At 39.5% G+C, this 23,113-nt stretch overlaps 5 protein-coding genes across 5 annotated transcripts in view; 2 read left to right on the top strand and 3 right to left on the bottom strand.

Annotated features, from left to right (window-relative positions):
- LOC135936788 (protein yellow-like) overlaps positions 1–23,113 on the top strand; it is a 68,581-nt gene that overhangs the window by 16,034 nt on the left and 29,434 nt on the right. The window lies entirely within an intron of this gene.
- Positions 2,292–4,292, top strand: LOC135936787 (protein yellow-like). Its single transcript, XM_065479736.1, has 4 exons — positions 2,292–2,611; positions 2,731–3,327; positions 3,586–3,748; positions 4,026–4,292. Exons 1-4 carry the CDS (start codon positions 2,300–2,302, stop codon positions 4,043–4,045), a joined length of 1,092 nt encoding a protein of 363 aa, XP_065335808.1. The 5' UTR covers positions 2,292–2,299; the 3' UTR covers positions 4,046–4,292.
- On the bottom strand, positions 5,552–8,036 carry LOC135936720 (protein yellow-like). The gene is made up of 4 exons (XM_065479647.1): positions 7,710–8,036; positions 6,226–6,822; positions 5,914–6,073; positions 5,552–5,802 (listed from the first exon to the last, which is right to left on the bottom strand). Exons 1-4 carry the CDS (start codon positions 8,022–8,024, stop codon positions 5,783–5,785), a joined length of 1,092 nt encoding a protein of 363 aa, XP_065335719.1. The 5' UTR covers positions 8,025–8,036; the 3' UTR covers positions 5,552–5,782.
- On the bottom strand, positions 10,318–14,346 carry LOC135937668 (protein yellow-like). The gene is made up of 4 exons (XM_065480851.1): positions 14,293–14,346; positions 11,762–12,086; positions 10,625–11,221; positions 10,318–10,472 (listed from the first exon to the last, which is right to left on the bottom strand). The coding sequence occupies exons 2-4, from the start codon at positions 12,074–12,076 to the stop codon at positions 10,380–10,382; spliced, it is 1,005 nt and encodes a 334-aa protein (XP_065336923.1). The 5' UTR covers positions 12,077–12,086; positions 14,293–14,346; the 3' UTR covers positions 10,318–10,379.
- On the bottom strand, positions 14,896–17,069 carry LOC135936689 (protein yellow-like). The gene is made up of 4 exons (XM_065479601.1): positions 16,748–17,069; positions 15,865–16,467; positions 15,442–15,607; positions 14,896–15,168 (listed from the first exon to the last, which is right to left on the bottom strand). The coding sequence occupies exons 1-4, from the start codon at positions 17,057–17,059 to the stop codon at positions 15,149–15,151; spliced, it is 1,101 nt and encodes a 366-aa protein (XP_065335673.1). The 5' UTR covers positions 17,060–17,069; the 3' UTR covers positions 14,896–15,148.

The following is a 23,113-nucleotide window of genomic DNA, read 5'->3' as shown; positions in this document are numbered from 1 at the left end:
CTGTCGCCACAAACAAGGAAAAAAACGCAATGAGTTGTTATCTAACGCTCTCTATTTGACAACGCCGTGCCGACAGTTTCCTCTCTAAAACACTCTGAACCATAGAGGCAATAAACAAATAATTCTCTTGTATTTTTTAAATTAAAACAAGGAGCTACCGCCTTGGCCGAAGGGGCTTCGTGCCCGATGCGCGCTTTTAGGGTCAGTCATGGCGGCTGCGGCAACACACCGCAAAGAAACAGTCGGTGGTCGTATCTCAGATCACGTGACCTGAGGAAGGTCGGTGAAGGGCGAGGGGCACAAATCGTGGTTGAGTATCGCAAAATGTGCTGGAAATTGCTGAAAATTATAATAAAAAAATCGGTCTCGTGGAGGATTTCAGGTCGTGGTACCCTGAAAAAGGTCGTCAGGGTATGGCAGGTCGAAGCGCAGACCGAGACCTGTCCGAGGAGGGTTCGTGGTCGATGATCGGAGACACGATTGAATTTTAACAAAAATAAAACCATTTTCACGAGTGAGCTCTGAGATGCTCGCGCGCACGAGTGAAAAAACTCTCAGGAAAATCTTGCAATATGCCAAACTAATAGTTATCTCAGAGCTAAAACCTCCAAGCAATTGTCATATTTATTGAGAACGCCTGGCGAGCAATTCATTTGCGTCTCCTTCATCGCCGCAAAAAATTATCTCGCGAAATGACGTCATTTCCGACCTCTAATCCAACCCGTCGAGTTATCAAAAGTAAAAGTGCTATTTAGACACGCTCTCAACCTCGACTGGGCAGCGTCTTTGCTCAGCTGAAAATTTGGGCCGATATTTGCTGCATTGAAGGTAAAGAAAACGTTTCGTGTTGGCCTCTTTTATTGAAACTCATTTATGAAAATTAAAAATGAAAAATTCCGGTCTGTTCAAAATAAAATTATTTTATGTACGCACTAAAATTATCTTTAGACATTCATTACTTTTTTTAAAATGCTTTTCTGAGATTTAACAGACGCAGAAAAGAAATTTGAACGTGGAAAATTAAAATAGTGCTTCGGTTAAATCTAAAATATAGGAGACGAAGCGTTTCCTAGGTGTTTTTTTTTTTATTTTTCTAGACAAAAAGACTAACGGCTATGTTACTTCAGTTTATTTATTCGTGATATATTTTCATTGGATTGAGCGACCATGAGAAACGGGTTCAAGTTCACCGGGTAAAAGATAACGCGCGCGAACAGGACGTGCAGTTCTAGCGCCTGCTTATCGTCCAAAAGTGGGGATTTTTATGCTTTTTCGTTCTCTTGAACAATCGTGACACCAAAAATTGGCCAAAAATTAGTCAAAATTACGTGAGAATCATCAATAACAGCAAGAGCGTCGACCATGTGATGAACAGTCGAATTAAATAAAATAAAAATGGGAGCGTGCCTGCCGGTAGCGATGTAGCATGCCGCTGTGCACGCTGCACAGCTCCACGAGTGCGAAATTCGTAACCACGTAATAGCAGTTGTCAGGTCGCGCAACCTACGGAAGGTCTCGGTGGTGGCGAGGGTGAAAAATCGCCGCTGATCACCGACAAATATGATTAAAAAAAATTAAAAACCGGCCTTGCGAAGGATCTCAGGTCGGGGTACCCTGAGAAAGGTCGTTTCGGCAATCCAGGTCAAAGCCCTCTATAAGATCCGTCGAATGAGGGTTCGTGGTCGATTATAGCACGAACGGTCGAATTTTCACAAAATTAAATCCACTTTTCGTCGACGTCGTGCACACGAACGCGTGTGAAAAACATAAAATCGATTTTAGCGAAGCAAAAATCGTGTAATTTGAGATTCGGGCGTCTTATTATTTTTGCGTACTGATCCGATCACCGAAATCAAAAGAAATTGCCCAGGGGCTCCGCCGTGCCCATGCGCCAATTTGCGACGGCCCTCTTTGCCGTCGGTGCAAAATCCAAATTTTCAAATCTTCGCCGTAATTCGGTTATGGGCCAGACATTTTTCAAACTCGGTTTGCCGTTTCTATTCGTCGATAGAAAGAGTACAGTGTGGTAATCACAGCTGAAATACATTTTTTACCATTTAAAATGTAAGTTTTTAATTTCGAACGGGAGCGTCGATTTTTTTCATATTTTCACACTTTCCCCCTGAATATCTTAGGCGCTATTAGAGCTAAAAATCGAAACCAAATATGCAAATGTAGAAATTTGGCTGCTCTTTCGAATGAAAGTAAGCGGTGCGTCGAAGGTCTAGCGATTGCAAAAATGCAGTGATGAAATGTTTTTTATAATCGGATTTTAATTTGCTTTCAGCTCGACCTCAAAATGTCTCCGTTCGTTGCTGCCATCTTTCTGCTTGGCCTTTCCCTTGCCAACGCCATCAACTTCACAACCGTCTACGAGTGGGAAACATTCGATTTCACGTGGCCACCAGAATCGGACACTTCAAATGGACGGATCAGACAAAATTTTAATCCGACGCATGTTCATCTCGAATACATGGCTGTTTTCGGAGAAAGACTCTTTCTAAGCTTTGATATAGATTACGGAATTCCCGGCACTTTGGTGTGGCTGCCAAAGAGTGACACGTCGACTGCATCTCCAATGCTTCAGCCTTTTCCTTCCTTGAATTTACACGTAAGTCTCTCAATCAAAAACTGTCTAAATCCTCAATTAATTAATTAAATTTGACGTGAAATAAAAATCTATAATAGTCTGCTAACATATATGGTACCTTTTTTCAATTCTTTTGCCAGAAAAAAGAAAACTGCGATACTATTCAGTGGACCAGAGGTGTCGAAGCGGACCCTGAAGGTCGGTTGTGGGTGCTTGATAAAGGTAGCGGCAGATGTCCAAGCAAACTTTGGATTTTCGACCTGGTCAACAACGACACGACCGACCGCGTTCACCAATTTCCGGACGCAGTCGTCTCTCATTCGTATTATGGAAGGGAGCTGCGTGATATCGTGCTGGACAAAACGCCAGACGATTATCTTGCGTACATCACGGACATTGAAGCAAATCACATCGTCGTTTACAGCAGAAAAATGGACAAATCCTGGTCAGTTGGAACTCCAGAGAGAGCATGGAAATCGTTGGCCCTCTCTCCTAACAAGGGGCAGTTGTACCTTTCAAGATATGGTTCCAATGAACTGTATTCGGTGTCTGTTTCTGAGCTGAAGAATGGAGGCGGAAGCGCTGGTTGGAAATTCATCGGCAGATGGACTGCAAGCCCGTACAGAATGTTGATCGACAGCGCCAATGTCTTGTACGCCGCCTTTTCATACCAGAGCGAACCCTACCTGTCCACATGGAATATATCCGAGCCCTTTCTCGAGCAGCGCTTTCATGAGGTAAAATAATTCCCCTTTTAATATTGAGACATAATAAAATCCGAAAAATAAAGAAATATTATGCATTTTCTATCACGAAATAATTTTTATCGTGATTTTACACATTTAAATCAATTGGTGTTGCAATCCAAGGCAGATCTGGTGTCACACAGACAAATTTTCGTGCAAATTTAATTTAAATATTAATTTTATTTCCTTTTATTCCCGAAAATTTATGCTTTGTCAGGCTAACATTATTAAATCATTGCACTCTTTTAGGTCGGAACACTGGATGCTGATTGGCCATTTACTTTTGCTTTGGACACGAACGGCACTTTCTGGATGACGCAGAGAAATGAAACTCAGGGCAAATATAATTCTAGGCATAAACTTCTCAAGGCTGCAGTCAGCGCAAGATCGTATCTATTCGGCTCGTCCAAAGGTAAATAAAACTGGCATTGGAAATGATCAATCCCTTTTGACAGGCTTAGGAAAACATGGCCTTTTTCTGTCAGAAAATGTTTAAATTTCTAGTTAGTATTTCTGTCCATAAGTCGGCCATCTTGAAAACAAATTTTCATTAAAATTTTCAATTAATTAATTACATTTTATAAAAATTAGAGTCCTCTTTATCTATTTGAGGTCAGAGTCCATTTGTTCGGACCAAATACCGCCAATAACGGAGCCTAATCTCTTTCTCTTATCTGATCCTTTTGCAGACTTGTCATTGCGTGGCTGATCCTGAAAATGAGAAGAATGCCGACGTTTTCCAGACACATTTCGATGGACAACTTCCTTTTCCCGGACAACAAACAGAGTCTTTTACTGAGACAACTATAAAATAAAAGTGTGTTGCATTTTAATTGAGGGTTAATTAAAAAAACGTTTTATTGTTTATCTTCTTTTTTATCAGAATAATCTTTTATTTGTTGCAGTTTTTTAGCTAAATAAAAATATATAATTGCTTCATTCCCTATATAATTAAACTGTGTTGGTTTTTCTTATCTAATCCATTTTTCTATCTATATAGAAAAGCTCAAGTTGGAAAAAATTTCGATAATTTTCTCGGAAAAATAGAGCATAGAATTTACAAGACAAAATCAAATTTTCATAAACAAAAGCGGTAATTTGTTTCCCCTTGCAGTTAATATAATTATTTCATGCTTGCATTATTTTTTACAATTTAAACTCATCAACTAAATTGACATTGGTTTGCGCTAGACGATCATTTTCTTAATTGTGCGAGTCAATTTCTTTAAAAATTAATATTTTAATTGATAGCCAAGCTGAAATTAAAAATGCTCAGTAAATTTCCTCTCGTTATGCAATTTTCTCGGCGCTTTTGTCGAGCCGGTTGCATACTTTTTCAACAACTCCACTGATACATCTGCGAGGCAGAATATTTGCTGTGAAGATACGCCCACTTGGCAGTGAGATAATCACGGACGTGAAAAAGGCTGGATTTGCGAGACTCTCGAGAATATATCATCCATTTTTAAAGAGACAAGGAAAAAACCGCAATGAGGTGGTATCAAAGGCTGTCTAGTCGCCCTTGGCTTTGAAAACGCCGTGCCAACCAGTTGCCTTTCTAAAACACACTGAATAATAGAGGTAAGCCAATAATTTCATTGCATTTTTTAAATTAATACAAGGAGCTACCGCCTTGGCCGACGGGGCTCCGCGCCTGCCCTTAGGGTCAGTCGAGGCGTGTGGCAACACCGCTCTGCTAAACAGTTCGCGGTCGTATCTCAGGTCACGTGACCTGAGGAAGGTCGGTGAAGGGCGAGGGTCACAAATCGTGGTCGTGTATCGCTAAATGTGCTTGAAATTGCTAAAAATATTAAAAAAATCGGCCTCGTGGAGGATGTCAGGTCAGGGTACCCTGAAAAAGGTCGTCAGGGTATTCCAGGTCGAAGCGCAGACTGAGGCTAGTCCGAAGAGGGTTGTTGGTCGATGATTGGACACTCGACTGAATTTAAAAAAGAAATTATTACGCGTATAGCGAAGCAGAAAATTTGTGAAACATTAATTTTCATTTTTTCATGGACCAGAAAGAGCCTTGGCTCTGCTCCGCACTTCCCGTGGGCTGTTCGCACGCCTGGTTCTAATTTGATCACTGAGCGAGAGGCCCCACAAAAAATTTAATTTTGTTTATTAGAAAATTAGTTATTGGAAACGATTTTTTAACCCGACCAAAATTTCTATATACATTTAAAAATTGATTAGATAAGAAAAACCAACACAGATTAATTACATAGGGAATAATGCAATATATAATTTTATTTTCGATGAATTATTCATGTTGAAAAAGGCGATAATGTTCATCTCTCAATGTTATTTTTAACTAACCCACAACTAAATTGCAACACACATTATTTTATAGTAGTCTCAGTAAAAGACTGTGTGCTGTCCGGGAAAACGAGGCTGTCCATCGAAATGTGGCTGGAAGAGGTTTGCATTCTTCTCATTTTCAGGATCAGCCACGCAATGACAAGTCTGCAAAAGGATCAGATAAGAGAAAGAGATTAGACTCCGTTATTGGCAAATTAATGTAAATATGAAGCACAAAATTTTATCATATTTCTCTCGCAGTTGGATTTTATTTACCTGTGGACGTGCTGTATAGAGACGATTTTGCGCCGAGTGCAGCCTTGAGTAGTTTATGCCTAATTCCACCACCAGTTTCATTTGTCTCCGTCATCCAGAAAGTGCCGTTCGTGTCCAAGGCAAAAGTAAATGGCACTACTATTGCATCCAGTGTTCCGACCTAAAAATGCAGTGACAGTGATTGCATCTTTTTTGAAGGCAACATTTTTAAAATCACGATAGCAATTATATTTTTACTAATTTTTAGAAATTTATGACATTATTCAGGAAATTTAAAATTTTATTTATTCAGGAAAATGTTTCGCATTATACCTCATGGGTCCGCTGCTCAAGAAAGGGCTCCGAAATATTCCATTTAGAGAGGTAACTTTTTTCGGTAAAGGCCGCATACAAGACATTGAAACTGTCGATTAACATTCTGCTAGATTTTCCAGTCCATTCGCCGATTAATTTGACAGCAGCGCTTCCGCCTTCACTCTTCAGCTCAGACACCGACACCGAATACAGTTCTTTGGAATCAGCTCTTCTAAGGTACAACTGCCTCGCTTCCTTGTCAGGAGAAAGGGCCAAGGAAACCCATTCTCTCCATGGTGTTTTAACTGACCAGGATTTGTCCATTTTTTGGCTGTAAACGACAATGTGCTCAGAATAAGAGTCCGTGATGTACGCGAGGTAATCGTCTGACGTTTTGTCCAGCACGATATCACGCAGGGCCCTTTTTGAATATGAATGAGAGACGACTTTGTCCGGGAAGTGGTGAACGAGCTCCGTTGTGTCGTTGTTGAGAAGGTCGAATATCCAAATTTTGCTCGAACAATTCTTGCTGCCGTTATCAACCACCCACAACCGACCATCAGGGTCCGTTTCCAAACCTTTGGCCTTCTGAATAGTTTCGCAGTTGTCCTTTTTCTGGGAAGATAAACAAACACATTTTTTACTACCGACGAATATTTCTAAAAGCATAGTTTGATTTAGAAAAAAAATTATTGAAATTAATTATATGTATATTTTTTTAATAATTTTAAATGAAGAAATGATTTTTTGTGCGCTGACGAAAGATCGTTCAGTACGTGTAACACCAAAAGTTTTCTAACAACTGTAATTTTGTACGTAGAACATTAAAGACCGTCTTTGATGAAGTTTCTGAGCTCACCAATCGATTCTGGAGGTAGAATTTTGTAAAGTGGATATTTTTTCTGATCGAAAAGTCCAGGTCGACGAAGAATATTTTCCCGCCAAAACAATATGAACGTATTTGCGATAAGTGCGATTGCGTCAGAGCCAGCTGCTGTGGCGGAGGAGAAGTATCACGACAGCCACTAGCAGCCGGCGATTTGCGTTTGCCAGCTCTGACACATGCGCACTTCTCGCAAATAGGTTCACATATTTTTGGCGGGAAAAAAGTTCTTCATCGTGCTGGACTTTTCGGTCGGAAAAAATATCCACTTTACCCAATTCGACCCTCAGGAATCGATTGGTGTGCTCAGAAACTTCGTCGAAGACAGTCTTTAATTAAATTAAATAAAAAAAGGAAAAATTTGGGGTAAATCTATATTTTGTTGGTTTCAAGTAAACAATTATCCATTTATTTACTATATCACTCATTGTCAGAGGATTAAAGGTCTTAAACAATGCAAAATAATAAAGAATTTTGAAAAGTTTTCCGAAATTTTAGACGGCGCACTGTAAAAATAAATTTTGTATATTATTAAATGAATTGATTGCTCGTCAAATTTTCACGGATTATTCTAATCGAAGCTCAACTCTGATTGTCAGTTTTTCATTCAGAGACTTACGTGTAATTCCCAGGATGGAAAAGGAGCAAACTTCGGAGGTGCAGTCGACGTGTCGCTCGTTGGCAGCCACACCAAAGTGGCGGGAATTCCACGATAAGCTTCAAGGCTTAGAAAGAGCCTTTCTCCAAAAACAGCCATGAATGCAGGAGAAACATTCTTCGGCCTGTATTTGTCTTTAATCTGTCCATTTGAACTGTCCGCTCCTGAGGGCCAGACGAAATCGAATTTTTCCCATTCGTAGACGGTTGTGAAGTCGAAGGCGTTGGCCACCAGGCACAGGCCAAGCAAAAAGATGGCGGCATAGAACGGAGACATTTTGTGTTCGAGCTGAAATCAAATAAAAACTTATCGATTCAGCACCGATGTTTAATATTGATGATAAAAATTATTGAAATGATTCGATAAAATCCTTTGTTCATTTTAGCACTCTCAGTGGATTAAAAATTAAATCATTAAAAGCTAGACTGAGTGGAGGTAGTAATGGCAAAATTCTCCAAGATATAAAAATTATAATAAGAATAAAAAATCCCGCTGTGGGACGAAAAGGTGCTCGATCTGCACGTCCCGTTCGCGATATCGCTTCATCCACAGTGACCTTGGGCCCGTTTCTCATGGTCGCTCAATCCAATGAAAATAAAACGAATAAATAAACTGGAGCAACATGGCCGACCATGCAGTTTTTGAATCCAGAAATAAAATAAATATGTCTCCACTCCTCTTTCAGATTTAACCGAAGCAAAATATCTCAAATTTTGAAAAATTAAATCAATAAATGAATACATTTCTTTTCCATATCCTTCCTATGTGTTTTTTTCAAGACTGAGAAGAATTTTTAATTTTTAACACAAATCAAAAGCATAGATGAGTTGTGATAGAAAGAGACAAACACGAATCGTTTTTTACCTTAAATGCAGCAAAAATGGCCCCCAAGTGTCAGCTGAGCCGACGCTCTGCCTTGTCGACGTTGAGACAGCGTCAAAATAGCGCTTTTACTTTTGATAACTCGTCGATCGGGTTGGAGGTCGGAACTGACGTCATTTCGCGTGGTAATTTTTCGGGTCGCAAAAGAAGTGCTCGCCGAAGGTTATTCTGAATAAACATCATGTCTAAATAAACATGTCATGTTAATTGTAGTCCTGAGATATCTATTAACCAAAAATTATTTCGGCCTATTGTAAAAAAGAATTTCCTGCAAGTTTTTTTTACTCAGTTGCAATTTTCCCGTTTTCGGTACTCGTGCTGAGCCTCGGGACCTAAAAACTCGAGATTCGGCTTCTATTTACCGAGTCGAAACTAACTGTGGGGAGAAATTTAAAATCGCGCCCAGAGGACCGCAGTTATGAACTCCGAAAGGTTGCATTTTTAACTCTAAATACCTTTTGTTAATAGAGTTATCTTCGAATCTGCGCAAAAATTAAAAAATAATGAGTAACATTGCAATGCGGAATTTATCTTGCGTCATTTTAAGACCAACTAAGAGTCGATTTCATCAAAATCCTAGGACAAGATGGTTTTTGAATTTTGAAAAACCTTTTTTCTTCGTTTCCCCATAAAGAAGTAATAATAATTTCGGATTTTTAAGTTCTAATTTAATTTTAGTCACGATTTCTATAGCCTAATCATGGAAAACCAAGTTCGAGTTTTTTTCGTTGGTTCTTCTCGTGACCCTCTTTGACCTGTCGGCCACACCAGCAACTTGTACTTTGGTCCCGCTCGCTCGCGCAGCCAAAAGAGACGTTACGAGCGAGACGGAGAACAGTTTTACCGCACCAAAGGAACCAGATATTTTTCCATCTCGACCCACAAAATTCGAGGGCATCACCGAAGATGTTGCGGCAATGAAGGAATTGACCACCATACCTTAACATATTTCAGTTATTTTTTTTTCCTTAAAGCTCTGCTCCGCACTTCCCGTGGGCTGTTCACTCGCCTGGTCCTAATTTGATCACTGAGCGAGAGGCCGCAGAAAAAATTTAATTTTGTTTATTAGAAAATTAGTTTTTGAACACGACCAAAATTTCTATATACATTTAAAAACAGATTAGATAAGAAAAACCAACACAGATTAATTACATAGGGAATAATGCTATATATAATTTTACTTTCGATGAATTATTCATGCTGAAAAAGGCGATAATGATCATCTCTCAATGTTATTTTTAACTAACCCACAACTAAATTGCAACAAACTTTATTTTATAGTAGTCTCAGTAAAAGACTGTGTGCTGTCCGGGAAAACGAGGCTGTCCATCGAAATGTGGCTGGAAGAGGTCTGCGTTCTTCTCATCCTCAGGGTCAGCCACGCAATGGCAAGTCTGCAAAAGGATCAGATAAGAGAAAGAGATTAGACTCCGTTATTGGCGGTGTTTGGTCCGAAGAAATGGACTCTCTGTGGCCTCATATTCATAAAGCGGACTTCAATAATTAATATAAATTGCAATTAATAAATTTAAATGTACATTTGTTTTGAGGATGGCCGACACTTATAAACAGAAATACTATGTAACTAAAAATTTATGCATTTTAGCAAATATTAATTATCTGACAGAAAAAAAGCCTGCCATAAGTGTTGATCGAATCAAATTCCAGTTTTATTTACCCGTGGGCGTGCCGAATAGATACGATTTTGCACCGACTGCAGCCTTGAGTAGTTTATTCCTAGGCTTATTATCAACCCGTTTCATTTGTCTCCGTCATCCAGAAAGTGCCGTTCGTGTCCAAGGCAAAAGTAAATGGCACTACTATTGCATCCAGTGTTCCGACCTAAAAATGCAGTGACAGTGATTGCATCTTTTTTGAAGGCAACATTTTTAAAATCACGATAGCAATTATATTTTTACTAATTTTTAGAAATTTATGACATTATTCAGGAAATTTAAAATTTTATTTATTCAGGAAAATGTTTCGCATTATACCTCATGGGTCCGCTGCTCAAGAAAGGGCTCCGAAATATTCCATTTAGAGAGGTAACTTTTTTCGGTAAAGGCCGCATACAAGACATTGAAACTGTCGATTAACATTCTGCTAGATTTTCCAGTCCATTCGCCGATTAATTTGACAGCAGCGCTTCCGCCTTCACTCTTCAGCTCAGACACCGACACCGAGTACATTTCTTTGGAATTAAATCTTCCCAGGTACAACTGTCTCGCTTCCCTGTCAGCAGAGAGGGCCAAGGAATGCCATTTTCTGCCTGGTGTTTTAACTGTCCAGGATTTGTCCGTTTTACGGCTGTAGACGATGATGTGCTCAGATCTTAAGTCCGTGATGTACGCAAGGTAATCGTCTGGTGTTTTGTCCAGCACTATATCAAGAGGCAATGTTTTCCAATGTGAATGAGAGACGACCACGTCCGGGAAGTGGTGAACGTGCTCGGTTGTGTCGTGCTTGAGAAGGTTGAATATCCAAATTTTGCTCGAACATTTGCTGCTACCAAGATCGAGCACCCACAACCGTCCATCAGTGTCAGTTTCCATTCCTTGGGCCGACTGAATGTAATAACAGTCGTCTCGTTTCTGGCAAGAAAAATAAAATCAGACACCATTAATGCAGAATAACCAAATACACGATTAATTCTACAAACAGTTAAGTTATAAAAAAACGAATTTAACTTTGAATTTAATAATTTCATATCAAAAATTGTTTTTTGTGCGCTGAAAGGTCTTTTGGCTTTTGCGGATCGTTCAGAACGTAACACCAACATTAAGAAGGAATGCTTTTATTTCTACGTTTTCCAACTGTTTTGTTGCACATAGAACATTTATCGAAAAAAGGAAAAAATTGGGGAGAATTTCTAAATTTTGTTTATTTTTTAAGTTAAATATTGTTCCATTTATACTGAATCACTCACAATCAGAGGAATAAGGGTTTCAAGTCTTTTGTGTTTGGCTTTTAGTCTAAAAGAATAACATTAAAGAATTCTGAGGAGTTTTCCAAAATATTTAAAGTCGCACTCTCAAGTAAATTTTATTAAATGAATGGATTTCTCGTCAAATTTTCAGAGTTTCTTTATTTATTAATCGAAGCTCAACTCAGTTTTTCATTCAGAGACTTACATGCAAATGCCAGAATGGAAAAATAATAAGCTTCGGATGTGCAGTCGGCGTGCCGCTCGTTGGCAGCCACGCCAAAGTGGCGGGAAATGCGCGATTGAAATAAAGGCTTAGGAACAGCCTTTGTCCAAAAACAGCCATGAATTTTAGTTTAACATTGCCTGGCAGAAATTCATCTTTAATCTGTCCGATTGAAGGTTCCACTCCTAATGGCCAGACGAAATCGAATAATTTATCCCACTCGTAGACGTTTGTGAAGTTGACGGCGTTTGCCAGGCACAGGCCAAGCAAAAAGATGGCAGAAAATAACGCAGACATTGTCTTCGAGCTGAAATCAAATGGAAAACCGTATAAAAAACATAATTTCATCACTGCTTTTTTCCCTAATTTGTTGATGATAAAAGTGTTTCCAAGGCAACCCCTTTGAATATTTTGCTAAACTTTTTAATGAACAGTAGTTTATCACCGCGGTCCTTTATTCGTTCACTTTTCTCCTTAGGTTATGTTTATTTGGCTTGATAACTAAGGAGGATGAATTTTTGTTCAGGAATGGACCCCCTTTGTGTTTCCGTCGGCAACCATAGAGAGTGATTAAAACATTTTTTGTTATTTAATGAAATTGTATAGTTTGGAGCAAAAAGAAACGAAAATTGCAAGAGTTGTAGGTGTGTTCGAACTTCGAAGCCTTAAGATTAATGGGTCCAACTTATTAAATAGAATACAGGATCAGTTCACGCTTTGAGCCCGCAAGGGGCGGGGGATAAAAGTATTTCCGGCCCCTTGGAGGATTTTTTCGTTGTGGCCCGCGAGTAAATTAAAAAAATCGCATAAATCGCGTATAACTGCTCCTGGTCGATGCGCGCGACGGTGTGCCGGGTGATGGAAATCCCGATTCAGCACATAATAGAATTAAAAAAAAAAAAATTAAAATAAGTTGACCTTTTTGTGCTTTTTTCAGGGGTTGGTGGATGTGGGGGTTGGTAATAGTGTTGGAAAACAGCCTAAAATACGCGGAATTTTATGGTGATTTTAGCCAACACCGGTTTTTGGCTTTGCATCCGATAGGAGTGGAGATGGAGATATCGAGGTCTTAAAGTAAAAAAACGCGGTTTGAACACAGTAATAATCATTATTTTCTCCGGGGCCGCTCGCGGGCCCAACAATCCCGCCGACGCACCGCTTACTCTCATTTGAAACAGAAACTAATTTTCTACATTTGCATATTTGGTTTCAATTTTTAGAAAGGCGAAAGGGTAGAAAATTGAAAAAATCGACGCTCCCGTTTGAAATTAAAAACTTAAATTTTAAATAGTAAAAAACTAATTTTAACCACGATTACCACACTATACTCTTTTGATCGACGAACAGCGACTGAAAACCGAGTTTGAACTATTTCTGGCCCATAGGCGAATTACGGCGGAGTTTTAAAAATTCGGATTTTGCACCGACGGCTAAGAGGGCCTTCGCAAGTGGGCGCACGGGCGCGGCGGAGCCCCTGGGCCATTTCTTTTGTTTTCCGTGATCCGATCATTACGAAATAGTCAAAAGAGGCCGTAATCTCGAGTTACAGCAATTTTTCTTTCCTAAAACATATTTTTTCCGAATTTTTCGGTTTTGCACACGCAAAGTGCGAGCAATGACAAAAAAATGGTTTTAATTTTCTGAAAATTCGACCGGTCGTGCTATCGTCAACCACGACCACTCATTCGACAGGTCTTAAAGAGGGCTTGCCTAAACGACCTTTCTCAGGGTACCCCGACCTGAGATCCTTCATAAGGCTGGTTTTTAATTTTTTCTAAGCATAATTTGACGGTGCTCGGCTTCGATTTTTCACCCTCGCCACCACCGAGACCTTCCGTAGGTTGCGCGACCTGACGACTGTTATAACGCGGTTACGAATTTCGCACTCGTGGAGCTGTGCAGCGTGCACAGCGGCATGCTATATCGCTACCGGAAGGCACGCTCCCATTTTTATTTTTTTTTTAATTCGACTGTTCATCACATGGTTGACGCTCTTGGTGTTATTGATGATTTTCACGTAATTTTGACTAATTTTTGGCCATTTTTGTTGTCAAGATTGTTTGAGAAAACGAAAGCAAAAAAATCCCCGCTTTTGGACGATAAGGCGCTCGAACTGCTCGTCCTGTTCGCGCGCGTTATCGCTTCCCCAGTGAACTTGAACCCGTTTCTCATGGTCGCTCAATCTAATGAAAATATATCTAGAATAAATAAACTGAAGTAACAGAGCCGGGCAGTCATTAAGTCTAGAAAAATTAAAAAAAAACACCTAGGAAACGCTTCGTCTCCTATACTTTTCAGATTTAACGGAAGCACTATTTCAATTTTTCACGTTCAAATTTCTTTTCTACGCTGTTAAATCTCAGAAAATCGCTATTTAAAAAGGTAATCAATGGTTAAAGATAATTTCACTGCGTACATAAAATAATTTTATTTTGAACAGACCGGTATTTTTAATTTTTAATTTTCATAAATGAGTTTCAATAAAAGAGGCCAACACGAAACCTTTTCTTTACCTTGAATGCAGCAAATATCGGCCCAAATTTTCAGCTGAGCAAAGACGCTGCCTTCTCGAGGTTGGGAGATCATCTAAATAGCGCTTTTACTTTTGATAACTCGCGGGTCGGAAATGACGTCATTTCGCGTGATAATTTTTTGAGGCGAGAGTCGCAAGAGTGCTCAGACTGACGATCTAAATAAACACAATTTCCAAATAAATATGTAAATTGGCTACGTTTTTTTCCGTCAGGGATTATCTGAGGAAAAATTTAAAATTGGGCCCGTCAGCCAGGGCGCTATAGTTTCTTGTTCTAATTAAAAAAATAAAAATCCAAGAATAACTTTTGCTTGCCTCTATTGTTCAACTGTTAGTGAGGCAACTGTTGGCATGCACGGCGTTGTCAGAGCCAAGAGAGCGTTTGATAACAACTCATTAATGCGTTTTTTCCTTGTTTGTAGCGAAAGTTTGTAGAACGCAAAAGGAATACTTGCAAAAGCCTTTATTAGAAAATTAATTATTGAAAAGGATTTTTATCTAGACTATCATATGTGTAGTTTTAAAAAAGGATTTTAGATAAGAAAAACCAACACAGTTTTATTGTATACGGAAAAATGCAAGACACACAGATTTTTATTTTACCTTTTGAATTTTTCTCAAAAATAAAAAATTATTATGTTAAAAAAACAAAAAAGTGCACATAACGTTTTGTTTATTTATTCTATGTTATTATAAATGAACTTTTCATTAAAACGAAACAAGCTTAAAGCTTTATTTTAAATTAGACTCAGTAGATGACTATTTGTTGTTTAGGGGAACAAGATTGTCCATCGAAATGTGGCTGGAAGAGGCCAGCATTCTTCTCATCCTCAGGGTCAGCCACGCAATGGCAAGTCTGCAAAAGGATCAGGAACGGGAGAGACATTATAATCAGTTATTGGCGGTGTTTGCAAAGATGAAATTGACTCTTGTGGCCTCAGAATCATGAAGAGGACTCCAATTATTATAAATTGTAATAAATATATTTAAATTTACGTTTGTTTTGAAGATGGACGACTAATAAACAGAAATAATAACTAAAAATTTTATACACATTTCAGCAAATATCCATTAACTGACAGAAAAAAGCCTGTAATTGTTGATCGAATCAAATATTAGTTTTATTTACCTGTGGGCGTGCCGAGTAGGTATTTTCTCGCGCCGACTGCAGCCTTGAGTAGTTTATTCCTAGGCTTATTATCAACCCCAGTTTCATTATTTCTCTGCGTCATCCATAAAATGCCGTTCGTGTCCAAGGCAAAAGTGAATGGCCATTCAGCATCCAGTTCTCCGCCCTAAAAATTGCATTGATTTGAAATTGTTAGCCTGAAAAAGCATAAAATAATCGGGAATATTGTTAGGAAAGTTTGGTATTTCATTTAGAATTTTGTATTGTTGCCTCTCTATTTCAATTTTTTACGAAAATATAAACAATATGTACGGAAAAGGCAGCAATTTAATATCATGTTAACAACTATTCCATATAAAAATATTTTTAACATTATTCTGGAAATTTAAAATTTTATTTTTACAGGAAAATGTTTCGCAATACCTCATGGAACCGCTGCTCAAGAAAGGGCTCCGAAGTATTCCATTTAGAGAGGTAACTCTGGTACCAAAAGGCAGCATACAAGACATTGGCGCTGCTGTCCAATAGCATTCTGTACGGGTTTTCAGTCCATTCGCCGATTAATTTGACAGCAGCGCGTCCGCCTTCATTCTTCAGCTCAGACACAGACACCGAATACAGTTCTGTCGAATCAATTCTTCCAAGGTACAACTGTCTCGCTTCCCTGTCAGGAGAGAGGGCCAAGGAATACCAACGCATCATCCCTGGTGTTATAACTGACCAGGATTTGTCCATTTTTCTGCTATAAACGATGATGTGCTCAGAGTAATAGTCCGTGATGTACGCCAGGTGATCGTCCGTTGTTTTGTCCAGCACGATATCGGTCAGCTCCCTTCCAGTATACGAATTAGAGACGACCGCGTCCGGGAACTGGTGAACTCGCTCGGTTATGTCGTTGTTGACCAGGTTGAATATCCAAATTTTGCCTGGACATTCGCTGCTACCATCATCAACGACCCACAACCGACCATCAGGGTCTGTTTCCAATCCTTTTGCATTCTGAATAGAATCACAGTTGTCTTGTTTCTGGCAAGAAATATAAAAACAGTTACAATGCAAGCAGAATATCCAAATACAAGATTAAAATGCTAAAAAAAATGAATGAATATAATAATATTTTTACTTTTATAATTTCATATCATGGGCATTTTGATCTAAAATAAAAAAAAAATGAATTTTGTTGAGCTGTCCGAAGTTTTGTTTTTCGCACTTTTAAGTAAATTATATTAAATTAATTGTTTTCTCGTCAAATTTTCACGGATAATTCTAATTGAAGCTCAAAACAGTTTTTAATTAAGAGACTTACGTGTAAATTCCAGGAAGGAAAAGGAGCAAGTTTTGGAGGTGAGGTCGACTTGCCACTCGTAGGCAGCCACACCAAAGTGGCGGGAATTCCGTCTTTCAATTCAAGGCTCAGAAACAGCCTTTCTCCAAAAACAGCCATGTATTGAAATTCAACATCATTTGGATTAAAATTTCGTTTAATCTCTTCAATTGAACTATCCGCTCCTGATGGCCAGATGAAATCGAGTTTGTCCCACTGGTAGACGGTTGTGAAGTTGACGGCGTTGGCAAGGGAAAGGCCAAGCAAAAAGATGGCAGCAAAGAATGAAGACATTGTGCTCGAGCTGAAAGCATAAAAACACAAATATTTCATCAATACATTTTCCCTAACTTGTTCATAAAACAATGTTTCCACGGCCATGCCCCTTTGAACATTTTGCGAGAATTTTGAATGAAACAGTAGTTTTTGTATCCACGGTCATTTATTTTCTGGAATATTCGTTCACTTTTCTCCTTAAATTAACATTTTTAATAGAATACGCAGGATCGGTTCACGTTTTTGAGGAAAAAAATTATTTCTGGGCCCGTGGAGCAGGATTTAGTCTTTTGTGGTCCGCGATTAAATTAAAAAAATCGCATAAATCGCGTATAACTGCTCCTGGTCGATGCGCGGGGTGCGGGAAGGTTTTTTCACGTGGTGGAATTCCCGATGCAGCACAGAATTAAAAAATTTAAACAAAAGTGTACCCTTTTTCGGGAGTTGGGGGTGGTGGGGCCGTGCTGGGATGAAGAAGGGCCTATTACATGTGGAATTTTACGGCACACATTAGTTTTTGGCTGAGCGTTCGATGGAAGTGGAGATCTCGAGATTATAATGCCGGAAAACGTGGTTTGCACAAAGATTGTTTTTTTTTGTCGGTGGCCGCACATGCGCCCAAAGGTCTCGCCGACGCACCGCTTCCCTCATTCAATAGAGCAACCAATTTTCTAGATTTTATTAGTCTGGTTTATATTTTTAGCTCTAAGATAACGGCTGAGATATTCAGGGCAAAAGGGTAGAAATAGAAAAGTGAAAAATCGACGCTCCCAGGGGAAATTAAAAACTTAAATTTTAAATGGTAAAAAACTAATTTTAACCACGATTACCACACTATACTCTTTTGATCGACGAACAGTGACTGCAAACCGAGTTTGAACTATTTCTGGCCCATAGGCGAATTACGGCGGAGTTTTAAAAATTCGGGTTTTGCACCGACGGCTAAGAGGGTGGTCGCAAGTGGGCGCGTGGGCGCCGCCGAGCCCCTGGGCAATTTCTTTTGTATTCTGTGATCCGATCATTACGCACAAGTCGAAAATCTCGAGTTGCAGCTATTTTGCTTTCCTAAAATATATTTTTTCCGAATTTTTCGGTTTTGCACACGCAAAGTGCAAGCAATGACAAAAAAATGGTTTTAATTTTCTGAAAATTCGACCGTTCGTGCTATCGTCGACCACGACCACTCATTCGACAGGTCTTAAAGAGGGCTTTGACCAGGATTGCCTAAACGACCTTTCTCAGGGTACCCCGACCTGAGATCCTTCATAAGGCCGGTTTTTAATGTTTTTAAGCATATTTGACGGTGCTCGGCTTCGATTTTTCACCCTCGCCACAAGCGACCTTCCTCAGGTTTCACGACCTGACGACTGCTATTAGTGCTATTACGCGGTTATGCCAGCGCCGGATTTCGCACCCGCGGAGCCGTGCAAGGTGAACAAAGGCACATGCTATTGCTGCCGGCCGGTGATATAAGTTATGACTTACAATTATTCAAGTTATCACTTCCTGAAAACACACTTGATATTTATTAAAAAAAACACACAGCGAGAGGATGCAATGGCTGCGTAAAATTATTTATAAAAAAATGTACGTGGCTCGGTCTTTCCTGTAGTTTATTGAGATGCGTATCATTTCGGGCTGTTAATAAATATATGCAGATCGATATTTCAAAGGGACAAGTATATATAAATTAAATATTAACACTTTTTACGGATGAACTGGAGGCACGGCGTTTTATCAAAGCCAGCAAGTAATGCGATGGCCGATGGACAAACTCTATGCGGTTTTTCCTCGTTTGTGGCGAAAGCCGCGAAAGCAGTGCTCGGACGGGCACGAATTTTTCTTCTTCATTTTCTAGATAATTTAATTATTCATTTCGCCAAGACAGGTGATCCCATAAACATTAAATAATATATTTTTCGCTGGACGTTTTATGAATAATTCAACTGATTAATTTTCTATAAGGTTTTCAAACGGTGAATGGAGCCACCAGAAAATGTTTTTCCCTGCTGTCGCCTTTCGGAGTCGAAATAAAATTTGATGGACACAAATGCCAAGTTTTTTAAATGAGCTGCACAAGAAAAACCGCGAATATGTAATAATTAGAAAATTTAATTTAATTTTTAATTAAAATAACTTCATACGGGAATGCTCCTTTTGCTCATAAAACAAAAAAAATGAGACACGCTTGAAAGTCTTCTTCACATCCAATGCAGTCCCTTGATTTTCGCAGATCTTCAAAGCAAAAATTCTGCTTCGCAGATAAATTAGTAGAGCTGTTGAAAATGTACGCAACCGGCTTGACAAAAGCGCAGAGAAAATTGCATAACCAGAGGAAATTTACTCCGCCTTTCATTCCAACTTGACTATCGTAATGATGCTTAATTTTTAAAGGAATTAAAACGGACAATTCAGAAAATGACTGTCATGCAAGTTAGTTGTTTAATTTTAAATTTTAATCATAATACAAGCATGAAATTATTATATTAAATAAAAGGAAACAAAACAAAAAATGACTGTTTTGTACACGCGGAGTGTGCGCACTGCACTCTGCATCGACAAATGTGGTTTTAATTTTGTGATAATTCGACCGTTCGTGCTATCGTCGACCACGAACCCTCATTCGACAGATCTCGGGCAGGGCTTGGATCTGGTCTACCCAAAAAACCTTTCTCAGGGTACCCCGCCACCTGAGATCCTTGCCCAGACCTGTTTTAATGTTTTTTTAATCATATTTGTCGGTGATCGGCTTCGATTTTTCACCGACCTTCCTCAGGTTTCACGACCTGACGACTGCTATTAGTGCTATTACGCGGTTATGCCAGCGCCGGATTTCGCACTCGCGGAGCCGTGCAGCGTGAACAGAGGCACGTGCTATTGCTGCCGGCCGGCGCGCACTCGCATACGCTTTTATTTAAATTTTTTTGTTTTATTTAAATTCGACCGTTCGCCACATCGTCGACCACGACCCCTCATCCAACGCGTCTCAGGTAGGGCTTTAATCCGACATACTTAAACAACCTTTCCCAGGGTGTCTCAACCTGAAAACCTTTCCCAAGCCGAATTTTAATGATTTATCGCTTGACGATACGCGAAAACGAATTATCAACATCGCCTCTCCTCGGCCTTCCTCAGGTCCCGCCACCTGATGAGTGACGACTGTTTTTTGTCGACTTGTGTAAGAGAAGAAAAGCGTGAAATTCCCAGTTGTGGGACGATAAGGCGCTCGCGACTTGTGCGTCCTGTTCGCGCGCGTTATCGCTGACACAGTGAACTTGAACCCGTTTCTCATGGTCGCTCAATCCAACGAAAAAAACTCGAATAAATAAACTAAAGTAACTTGGCCGAGCAGTTTTTGAGTCAAGAAAAATAAAAAAATAACACGTAGGGAACGCTTCATCTCCACACCTGCATCAGATTTAACCGAAGCAATACCTATATTTTCACGTCTTTAATTAAAAAAATAATTTGCGTACGTAAATAAATAAAATTTTAATTTGAACAGCTGTATTTTTAATCTTTAACTCTATAATCAAAAGCATAGATGAGTTTCAATAAAAGAGACCAACGCGAAACGTTTTCCTTACCTTAAATGCGCAGCAAAAATGGCCCCCAAGAGTCATCTGAGCCAAGACACTGCCTAGTCGAGGGTGAGAGAGCGTCTAAATTGCGCTTTTACTTTTGTTACCTCATCGGGTTGGGGTCGGAAATGGCAAACCGCATCATTTCACGTGATGTTTTTTTGAGTCGCAAATAAAAGTGCTTGGCCGGCGTTCTTTGTTTGAAAACATCCCGTTTAAAAAACACGCAAATTGGCTGTTTTTTGTCCTTGGGTTATTCCTGACCGCAACAAATGCAATTTGCGGGAGGCGAGAAATAAATTAAAAAGGAGAAATAACTATTTAATTCTATGGATGGGATCGCTAATGCTATATAAGTAATGACTTACAAATCAAGTAATCACTTTCCGATAAGATTTAGGATTTATTAAAAAAAGGTTAGAGAGTGCAATGGTTGATTAAATTATCTTTAAGAAAAAAAAACAGAATTTTACGTATGGCTCAGTTTTTCCTCTAGTTTATTGATATGCTTATATCATTTGGATTGTAATGTTATACAGATCGATATTTCAAAGGGACAAGTATATAATTTAATAATAGAAACACTTTTTACGGATGAACTGAAGGCACGGCGTTATCAAAGCCAAGTAGTGCGATCGCCGATCAACAAATTCAATGCGGTTTTTCCTTGTTTGTGGCGAAAGCCGCGAAAGCAGTGCTCGGACGGGCACGAAAAAATTATTTCTTTATTTTCTAGGTAATTGAATTATTCATTTCGAGATTTTTTCATTTTTTCTCACGGGAAAAAATGTTATTGTTTTTATTAAAATTCGACCGTATGTCCGATAATCGACCACGAACCCGCATCAGACAAGTCTCGGACGGGGCTTTGACCTGCGGTACCCTAACGACCTTTTTCAGGGTACCCCAACCTGAAATACAATCCTGGACCGGTTTTTTATCCTTTTTAAGTAATTTTGAGCAAATTTATGGACGATTTTCAGCATCGCCTGACACCGACCTTCCTCAGGTCACGCAACCTGAGGACACCGTGGCATATTTTTTACTCTGCAATGCTCATCTTAACGCGGTGAGCTGCGACGTGCGCGCGGTAGTTCTTTTGGCCCAGCTCGCGGGCACACTGCACTCTTTTGTCTCCGCCGCCGGCCTGTGACGCGCTTTTCTTACGGCCGTCTGTGCGTTATGTTTTCGGCCTGAAATACCTGATACAGAACTTCTTCATATGCATGGAAAATGATGAAATATTCACCAAAGTCGCAATTGTGCGGCCTCCAACTAACTTGTCCAGAGGTGTCCCGTGATTTTCGCTACCAAGTGGGCGTGTCTTCACAGCAAAAATTCTGCCTTTTGCTGTTAATATCAGTAGAGTTGTTTAATATGTGCGCAACCGGCACAACAAAAGCGCAGATAACAAGAGGAAATATGTATACTGAGCATTTAATTTCAGCTTGGCAATCAATTTCATAATTAATTTTTGTACGAATTCAAACGCTAAATTTTAAAATGACTGTCTAACAAGGATCAGGAACAGGAGAGAGATTAGACGCAGAAAAGTGCTTCGCCGCAGAGCAGAGTTATTGTTGGCGGCGCCGCGCGGCGCCGCACAGTGCATCGCCTCACTGTGCTTCTTAAACTTTGGCAGACACCGGGGAAAAAAATCGTTCAAATTTGACCCGGGAAAGGGTTTCAGGTCGTGGCAAAAAGCAATAAAATAATGCGCCTGTTGTGCATGCTGCACCGCTTCGCGATTTCAAAACCCACTTTAATGCACTCTAATTATCACGAAGGAAGCGAAATGAATCGTCGCCGCCGGTAAAACCGAGTAGTTAGACTGCTCACGATGCGCGACCTGAGGAAGGTTGGTGGACTGAAGGGTGCGAAGTCACCGCAAAGCAGCGTCAAACTTGCTTAAAAACGCCGAAAATTCAATTAAATTCGGCCTGGAAATCGATCTCAGGTCGGGGTACCCTGGGAAAGGTCGTTTGGGCATGCCAGATTGAAGAACTTTCGAATGGAGGGTCGTGGTGAGCCTTCAACTTGTCCCGTGATTTTCACTGCCATGTGCGCTTATCATAAGAGAAATATTTCTGCTTCGCAGATAACATCAGTGGAGTTGTTGAAAATGTTTGCAACCGGCTCGACACAAGCGCAGAGAAAATTGCATAACAATCGGAAATATGCACCGCTTTACATTTCAGCTTTAACACGAAAATTGATCTAACGCACAGCAATGTCAAGCTGGCTGTTTACTTTTTATTGTCAAACGTAATGCAAGCATGAAATTATTATATTAAATAAAAAGGAAAACAAAATTACCGCTCTGTTTACATAAAATTTATTTTGATTGCAGACTTGTAAATTTTAAGCTCTATCTTTCTGAGAAAATTGCAATTGAAATTTTTTTAAGAAAGCACGGCAGAACACTCAATAAACTCTTGGAAACTTTTATTAGAAAATTAATTATTGAAAAGGATTTTTAACATGACCAAAC

Source organism: Cloeon dipterum, chromosome 2, assembly GCF_949628265.1.
Source record: "Cloeon dipterum chromosome 2, ieCloDipt1.1, whole genome shotgun sequence".
Lineage (NCBI taxonomy): Eukaryota > Metazoa > Arthropoda > Insecta > Ephemeroptera > Baetidae > Cloeon > Cloeon dipterum.
The sequence above is the reverse complement of the archived record's forward strand: the minus strand, read 5'-3'. Positions and strand labels throughout refer to the sequence as shown.

What these genes read in the sequence shown, in the direction of transcription:
- LOC135936787 (XM_065479736.1), top strand. Translation starts at nt 2,300, where the DNA reads ATGTCTCCGTTCGTTGCTGCCATCTTTCTGCTTGGCCTTTCCCTTGCC. An exon ending in TTCCTTCCTTGAATTTACAC is followed by an intron (nt 2,612 to 2,730) that starts GTAAGTCTCTCA and finishes TTCTTTTGCCAG; the next exon opens with AAAAAAGAAAACTGCGATAC. An exon ending in TCGAGCAGCGCTTTCATGAG is followed by an intron (nt 3,328 to 3,585) that starts GTAAAATAATTC and finishes GCACTCTTTTAG; the next exon opens with GTCGGAACACTGGATGCTGA.
- LOC135936689 (XM_065479601.1), bottom strand. Translation starts at nt 17,059, where the DNA reads ATGTCTTCATTCTTTGCTGCCATCTTTTTGCTTGGCCTTTCCCTTGCC. An exon ending in TTCCTTCCTGGAATTTACAC is followed by an intron (nt 16,468 to 16,747) that starts GTAAGTCTCTTA and finishes ATTTCTTGCCAG; the next exon opens with AAACAAGACAACTGTGATTC. An exon ending in TTGAGCAGCGGTTCCATGAG is followed by an intron (nt 15,608 to 15,864) that starts GTATTGCGAAAC and finishes TGCAATTTTTAG; the next exon opens with GGCGGAGAACTGGATGCTGA.
- LOC135937668 (XM_065480851.1), bottom strand. Translation starts at nt 12,076, where the DNA reads ATGTCTGCGTTATTTTCTGCCATCTTTTTGCTTGGCCTGTGCCTGGCA. An exon ending in TTCCATTCTGGCATTTGCAT is followed by an intron (nt 11,222 to 11,761) that starts GTAAGTCTCTGA and finishes TTTTCTTGCCAG; the next exon opens with AAACGAGACGACTGTTATTA. An exon ending in TTGAGCAGCGGACCCATGAG is followed by an intron (nt 10,473 to 10,624) that starts GTATAATGCGAA and finishes CTGCATTTTTAG; the next exon opens with GTCGGAACACTGGATGCAAT.
- LOC135936720 (XM_065479647.1), bottom strand. Translation starts at nt 8,024, where the DNA reads ATGTCTCCGTTCTATGCCGCCATCTTTTTGCTTGGCCTGTGCCTGGTG. An exon ending in TTCCATCCTGGGAATTACAC is followed by an intron (nt 6,823 to 7,709) that starts GTAAGTCTCTGA and finishes TTATCTTCCCAG; the next exon opens with AAAAAGGACAACTGCGAAAC. An exon ending in TTGAGCAGCGGACCCATGAG is followed by an intron (nt 6,074 to 6,225) that starts GTATAATGCGAA and finishes CTGCATTTTTAG; the next exon opens with GTCGGAACACTGGATGCAAT.